The 7,657-nt window shown below is 39.5% G+C and overlaps 1 protein-coding gene across 1 annotated transcript; it reads left to right on the top strand.

Annotated features, from left to right (window-relative positions):
• Nucleotides 1-2,422: 2,422 nt before the first annotated feature.
• On the top strand, nucleotides 2,423-6,792 carry LOC117289481 (proteasome assembly chaperone 4-like). Its single transcript, XM_033770621.1, has 4 exons — nucleotides 2,423-2,507; nucleotides 3,911-4,173; nucleotides 4,936-5,011; nucleotides 6,039-6,792. Exons 2-4 carry the CDS (start codon nucleotides 3,985-3,987, stop codon nucleotides 6,161-6,163), a joined length of 390 nt encoding a protein of 129 aa, XP_033626512.1. The 5' UTR covers nucleotides 2,423-2,507; nucleotides 3,911-3,984; the 3' UTR covers nucleotides 6,164-6,792.
• The last annotated feature ends 865 nt before the right edge of the window (nucleotides 6,793-7,657 follow it).

The raw sequence follows: 7,657 nt of genomic DNA, 5'->3' as shown, positions 1-7,657 counted from the left end.
ACAGTGATTAAGTTCACTTTGAGGCATCCTTGGTTTCATTACCAGAAAACATAATATTTATTACCTTGCCATGGTTGAAGATGGCATCTTCCACTGAACAAGTTTCCAAGTCATCTAACAGTCTTTCATCGTTTGTCCCCCATTGCTGGTTCTTTCAGAGCCGTTTGAGTCTGCAAAGGGCACCAAGATGTTGGACTCTAACTAAGACAAACAATAGGAAAAAGATATTGTTACTTATAAATTGAAACTACACGGTATGTTTGATTGCAGTCACGGACACCCAAAACTACTTCGGACAACCCATGTCCCGCCGGGGCTGGTTGGATGAAAAAGTTGGATAACGAAAAATGTGTAAAAAGTCAAGACAAATTTTAAGAATTCAAGGTACACAAACAAACCTATGAAATTGAGCCTTGATATGACTATGAGACAAAAAGTCACATTTGGGATGCTAGGTGGCAGTATACTACTTGCCAGGGTAATCCACCTAATATCCATGGTTATTATTTTCGGTGCGCATGCTCAGAACTATATGTAAACAATGGAAAGTCTGCTGACACCTTAGCTTTCCAAAGTCTCCCATTGAAGTTATTTGTAATGATTTAACTAATAAACAACAGTCTTAAATATTACATTCGTTAAAGTCCAAGTCATATACTAGTTATGCCATTACTACCCAGAACTGCATTGTGGTGAGGTCACCATGGGCCTCATATGGCTCTACTTGCTGTGGGATTCTGGCTCTAGCCTGCTGTTTAATTAAACAAAGAATGAGCTGGACATCAGCCACAAGTTGTAGCCCCATAAATACATGACATAGATTAGGGAGGAGGTTGCGTTATGGAGGAGGGGTAAGTTATCGCAACAAATAGATTAGTAGTACTGTATTAGGGGAACAGCTAGTCTTGGCCCAAGACTATGGTGCTTGATATTGGATAGTGTGTTGCGCGCAGTTGTAAATGGCCAAAGCGCGCATGCCACGGTATGATTTAGTTTACTGGACGGCTTGTAATCTAGACTATCTTGCCAGTATAGTCTAGATTACAAGCCGTCCAGTAAACTAAATCATACCGTGGCGGGCGCGCTTTGGCCATTTAAAACTGCGCACAACACACTATCCAATATCAAGCACCATAGTTTTTGGCCAAGACTATATTATAGGGAACAGCATGAGTAATACAATCATGGAGGTAGAACCTCCATGGTACAATACATGTACATTGTTTTCTTTCTAAAATCTGGCCTGCTTTGGCATGTCTGGTACTATATATTTATAAGACCATGGAGGTAGACTACCTCCATGATAAGACTAAGAGCAATTTGGGGAAATTGGTTAATGTGTATTTAGCTACTTTTTGTGCTTAAAAATAAGCAGCTATATGAAATTGAGATTATTAAAGGAACACGTTGCCTTGGATCGGTCAAGCTGGTCTTTGAAAAGCGTTTGTACCGTTTGTTATAAAAGATGATTAGAAAGATATTTTAAAAGTAGAATAATGATCCGCACAAGTATCACTCGCAATTGTTTGGTTTTCTTTTTACCTCTTCGACAACCACGGTCGGCCACTTATGACAAATTATTTACTCCCATAACTGGCCGACCGTGTTAGTTTGCACCTAAAAGTTTAAAAACAAGCATTTTCAAGTGACACTTGTGCGGATCATTAAGTGTATTCTACTTTTATAATATCTTTCTAATCGTATGCATTTTATAACAAACGATCACAAATGCTTTTCAAAGACCTAGATCGATCCAAGGCAACGTGCTCCTTTAAGATGGTGACACACTACAGGCTATATATTAGTTGCGATAATCGTAACCCTCCATCCTCCCGACGGTCGGTCTCCGACCGTCGGGAGGATGGAGGGTTACGATTATCGCAACTAGCTATATATAGCCCCATAGACTGGTGGTCCAATCCATTTCCAAATAGTAATTATTACTATAAATAGTATAGTGGCAGAAGTGGTAACTAAATATTATATGATATAATAAATATTAAATTAAATATTTAAAACCATGTAAAAATTGTAAAGAAAATCAAATTACATGGACTGGAGTCACTCATGGGAGTGGAGGAACTGGCTTTCTGCAATCTGCAATTAATGGTGCATAGGATAGTGCACACATACAATTTTATAAATTATACAAGGTTGCCGCCTCAGTTGCAATCGTCCGCTTCTTCTGTCATGCCCTTTTGTAGTAGTATTATTAAAATTATTCGTCTGAATTTACAAAATTCACGAATGCCGTTGGTCGTCGACGTCTACTTACTAAATACTAATTTACCCCATTCACCGATGTGCCGAGAGACCGCCCTCTCTTGTCCATACATTACTGAATAAAACATGTAGTTGATGTCGATAGCTGCGTTGTTGAGTGTGAGCAAAAAGAGATTTTCACGATCTATTCTATGAAATACATAAATTTAAAGATGGCTGCGCCCACGAACCAATTTGAAGCATGAGGTTAAACAAGTTGACGGCATTTCGCTGAGTGAAGAAAGGTATGAATGATGAGAGGTCATTTATTATATTAACACTGTAAAACTAAAGAACATTCAGTCCAGTCATGGAGGAAGAACGGTCCAATCTTCTAGATTTCATTCACCAAGTCCAAACAACCAACCTGTCAATAATAATAATGGTTTATCGATCGTGATTCAGAAACGCACTGTATTGCATTGTGGGAAGGAATATGGGGCGGTTACTATGCAGTTTGTACGACTCGCGCATGCAACGCCCATACCTTTTTGTGGGTTCAACAGCGCCCTCTCTTGATATTTTGCTATTCGCGATAAACCTTATGTCATTTTCAGTGTTGTTGGGCACGATCGGTTGGGCACGATCGGTCAATAGTCAATCTGCGCGATCAACCGATAGCGCTGCGCTATCGACCAATCTCGCTGCGCTATGCTACAATCGGTTGATCGCGCAACAATGGGTCGATCGCGCAACAATGGGTCGATCGCGCATCGTTTGGCAACGAACATGCGCGATAAATTGAACGTGCGGGAATAGCTCGGTGCGTTCGGCCAATTGTGCAGGAATGGTTTTGCGCGATAGGTCAATTGTGTAGGAATTGTTTGGCGCGATTGGCGTGTTACCAATCACGATCTTGCACGATCGATCGATCGCGCAAAACCATTCCTGCACGATCAATCGAACACGCGAAACCATTCCTGCACGCTCGGTCGATCGTGCAAGCCCATTCCTGCATGATCAGTTGATCGCGCAAACCCATTTCTGCCCGATCGATCGATTGCGCAAAACTTTTCCGGCACGATCGATCAAACGCTCAAACCCATTCCTGATCGCGCTAACAATACTCGTAGCGCAATAGATCGATCGCCAAAAGATGTTGATTGCGCGATCTACCGATTGATATGCAATCGACCGATTGCTGCGCGACCAATAGATCTTTCAATAGCGCAGTGCGATGGACCCACTGCAGATTGACCGATCAGGCCCAACATCACTATGGTGTCAGTGTCAAGTGGGTAGTCCGTCTACTCCTAGGACCTAGAACTATGCAGTTTCATTCCGCTATTGTCTCCGATAGTAGACGATAGCGTCTCCGATAGTAGACGATAGCGAAACGAAACCGCTTAGTTCTAGGAGTAGGTACCGTCTAGCCCCCCTTAAGGCTGTTGTGAAAATGTAACCCTCCTCCCGGTGATGTCAATTTTTTTAATGCTTAATAAATAAATAAAGGTTTTAGATAAATAATTAATAATAAGTATTTTTAAATATTAAAACAAAAAATAGACTGATTTATTACTCAGCAACCAACATTTGATTTTGAAGCTAAATAAACCAGGCCCTCCCTTTATTTTGTTTTACATGTCAAGAAGTACTTGAATGATTATTGATCAAACTCCTTTTTGTTTATACCTATCACAAAATCCAGGACCTACATAGAGCTTCAATCAAAGGTAGATTTTTTTTTATTCACACTCCTTCCATATTCTTGTGCGAGGAGTCATGTCTACAGCAGAGAGTACTGTGCCCGAGACTGTCCAGTCCAGACTATCGGTTCATGACTTCACTGCCAGCATCTGCGAACAGTCGGTTCATTTTCATGTTCTCCGACTGCAGGATAGCTTTATGATCTGGATAGGGAGACAGCCTGCCAGTTTGTCTAACCTAGCCGTTGCAATGGCAACAAATTTAGTAAGTATTTGATCTTTTTGAAAAAATTGAATTTTATTTTGAGGCTCTCAGTCAATGTCAGAGCTTTGCTGTCACAACTGTTATCAGTTAAGTGTTAATTAAAATCTGTATGAGTTTATCTTCCTACTTCATTCTGTCTGATATCAGATTTGTTTGCCCTTGGCTATTAAAAAAGACACTATTGGTAATTACTTTAAATAATTGTTAGCATAAAAACTTACTTGGCAATGAGCAATGGAGAGCCGTTGGTAGTATAAAGCATTGTGGGAAACGGCTCCCTCTGAAGTAACATAGTTAAAGAATTAAAATAATTCTCACTAAAATATTTTAATTGAATTTGAGACCTCGGCTGAGGTGTCCAGTGCCTTTGCAGCCGGTACTGTACACTAGCCAATAAAGAACTGCTCAGGTTAAAACAATTTAGAGGAAGGATAAAAATGTCAGCCATTTTTCCTGTTCCTTTCCTTTATAATAATAATAAAAAGATATTTATAAAGCGCCAAATTGCCAAAAAGGCCTCAAAGGTAAAAAGCACCGTCGAGCCGAGCCCAACTAGTAGTTAATCTCCTAGGCAGTATTAAGAAGCATCTAGCAACAGAGTCCAGCAAACTGATCGAAACGTTGAGTTGTCTTTAGAGGGCAAGGTTAATTAATTAGCCAACTAATTATACATGTAGTTACTCCCTCCCTAGCTCTGTTCGACAAAGCTGCCTAATGTTCTTATGGCTTATATTGTTTGACTTTGTTGTTTTTTCTTAACAGGACAGTATCCCAAGTGCATCCATGTTACTGGGCGACATGTCAGATCCTGTCTCCACATCATTAGCTCAGAAATTGGGTAAGTCCGTCCTTTATATAAAAGTTTCTTAATCCTCTCAAGTAACACAAATTTTTTTTTTCCACAGGATTTGAGAAAGTACCGAGTATACAGTGCTTTACACACTGGTGCATGGATGAAACACAAGCTTCATGTACATGGAATACTGTTTATCCCAGATGCAAATGTAACATCTTACATTGTTATACCTCGGTAACAAACTGTATAGTTTGATTGGTCGAGAACCAATCATGTGACGCGCAACAAAACGGATGTTACATGGCTCGACGGACCGGGTAACATGAAAATTGATGTTACTGGTGTACATCACCTTGATCGTTCCCAGCGTTGGCGATTTCCACTGTGTACAAAACAACCGTGGGTTCGAGGGAATTGTTTCCTGTTCGTCTGCTTATTAAACAATGAATAGTTCGTCTTAATAATGTTTAAAGATGACAACAGAACTTCGAGGAATAACAATTATACCAAGTCATAACAAAACAATTGTTGCACGCTGTGACTGAGGTCCATGGCGTTTTGTACACTCGAGGGGGAAAATGGAACCCAAGGCGAATGTATACAGGGTTCGAACCTGGGGGAAATCTACAACACCTTTTAAATACACTCAACTTTTGTGATGTAAGTTTGTGAATTGATAAAAAAAAGATGCACCCTTGCAACAACAAATAGTTATAGATTTGTTCAAATAATCTCGAACAAAAAAATGTTATCCAAAAAATGTAATCATTAAACAATACCATAAAACAGCTTTCCTTCTATAGACTTGGTATTTCTTTAATTTTGACAGTACAAAACAAAGTAATCTTAAAGTTTGTCTCTTAATCTTTTTGCCTATTCCTTCATAAAGACAAACATAAGCAGTGTGTTTTCGTACTAACATCATAATAATATTGTTAAATTACAATATTGATAATGGCTTCTTAGAGTCAGATTCACTAAACAGCTTGCCCACAATACACCACGTTATTCCAGTTAGTTTAAAAAAAAAAACTTCTCATCAAAAGTGATTTCATTTTTTCTTTTCCAGCTAAAATGACCGGGAAACAGGTGTTTGTGAGCTGTGACCTTCCCCAGGACCGAATGCTTCAGCCGTTAGTGGAAGAGAGAATCACCAGCGAACTCAAGGCCTTCCCTGAGAAGTTCTACTTCTGACATTGCTTTGCTTAGATCTGCGTTGCGTTTCACTGTAAGAAACATTGCTGGTTCCCTGGATAAAAAAAGGTGCACATGTTTAAGGAGGATAGATGCTGAAGTATCACCTCCACCTCCACTCTCTGTTTTTCGTGTCCAGGGCTCGAAATTAACACTGAACTCAAGGCCTAAGGCCAGTGATTGTAGGGTCGAGTCAGTAAACAAAGCCTTTTAAGGTCGGTGGTCTTGTTTGGGTTTTTTAAGAAACAGAAAGCCACAGTTTGTAACAATGTTACACAAATATTCAAACATTGTCTTGAATTTGTTGGAAACAAAAAAACCAATCATTGGAGGTGTTTTATTTAATTGAACCTTTGCAGAGAAAGTTGAATTTGGTTTAAACATTTGTTAACACGATTGAGCGATTTACTAACATTCAGCGGCCATTCCAACCAGCTCGGTTTGTTTATAAACAATGGAAATATCTAAAGTTAGTCACCTACTACGCCTCCATCTGCTAAACATGTCCAGGGCTGAAATTAACACCGGACTTCAGGCCCAAGGCCAGTGACTGTATGATAATAATAAAAAATAATAATAATAATAGTATCGAAGTCTTATATAGCGCACGTATCTACCAAACAAGGTACTCAAGGCACTGAGTATATATACAAACTTTCAGAAAGAGATGTTGTTGCAGTGATAAATTCTGAGACCCAATTATTTAGCATCTTCTAAGGGTTCACAAGGTGCTACGGTGCATACAGCCAGGAACACCGGGGCGAACCCCTTCTCTTTTCGATAAGTGCACTGGGTTCTTTTACATGTGTTACACAACACATGGGACCAATGGCTTTACGTCCCATCCGAAGGATGAAGCAAATGGTTAAGTGTCTTGCTAAAGGACACAAGTGTCACGGCTGGGGATTTGAACCTACACTCTGCTGATCAGAAACACCAGAGTTTGAATTTGGTGCTCTTCACGGCTCGGCCAGGACACTTCCATCTGGCCAGTTAACTCACAGGTGGACAATTGCTGTGGTTTTGTGTTTTTCATTTGGATAACAATAGGCTACTTCGTTGGGTCACATTTGTAGAAATTTGTTTTTGACTATGAATCTGTTAATATCAAAGTATTCTTAAACAATGACAATCTGCTGGTTCAACTCATTTTGGTCTTGTAAAAAAAGTCCGACAAAACTTTGAGTTTCAGCCCGGCAGTCTTGTTGATATTCTTTTATTTTTGGCTAAATAAGCAATAATAAAAAAATTGTTTGATAAATAAAAGAGAAAACAGTTGCAATCCATCGACTTTGTTTAAGATACCATTTTTGAGCAGACTGTAAACAACCAAGGTGGAGACGGACTGTCCATGTGTATACTCAGTGATAACATTAAAATTATCAGAACCACTGCTACTGTTATCAGGGCCCAGTTTCATAAAGCTGTTAAGCAGAAAATATTGCTTAGCAATATGATTTACGGAGTGGGGCACCAGTTGCAACAATATATACA

The sequence above is a fragment of the Asterias rubens genome, chromosome 4 (genome assembly GCF_902459465.1).
Source record: "Asterias rubens chromosome 4, eAstRub1.3, whole genome shotgun sequence".
In the NCBI taxonomy this organism is placed as follows: Eukaryota; Metazoa; Echinodermata; class Asteroidea; order Forcipulatida; family Asteriidae; genus Asterias; species Asterias rubens.
The sequence above is the reverse complement of the archived record's forward strand: the minus strand, read 5'-3'. Positions and strand labels throughout refer to the sequence as shown.

Bases quoted from the DNA above. Each gene is read 5' to 3' on its own strand.
- LOC117289481 (XM_033770621.1), top strand. From the start codon at position 3,985: ATGTCTACAGCAGAGAGTACTGTGCCCGAGACTGTCCAGTCCAGACTA. The intron at 4,174-4,935 runs GTAAGTATTTGA...TTTTCTTAACAG, and splicing joins TTGCAATGGCAACAAATTTA to GACAGTATCCCAAGTGCATC. The intron at 5,012-6,038 runs GTAAGTCCGTCC...TTTCTTTTCCAG, and splicing joins ATCATTAGCTCAGAAATTGG to CTAAAATGACCGGGAAACAG.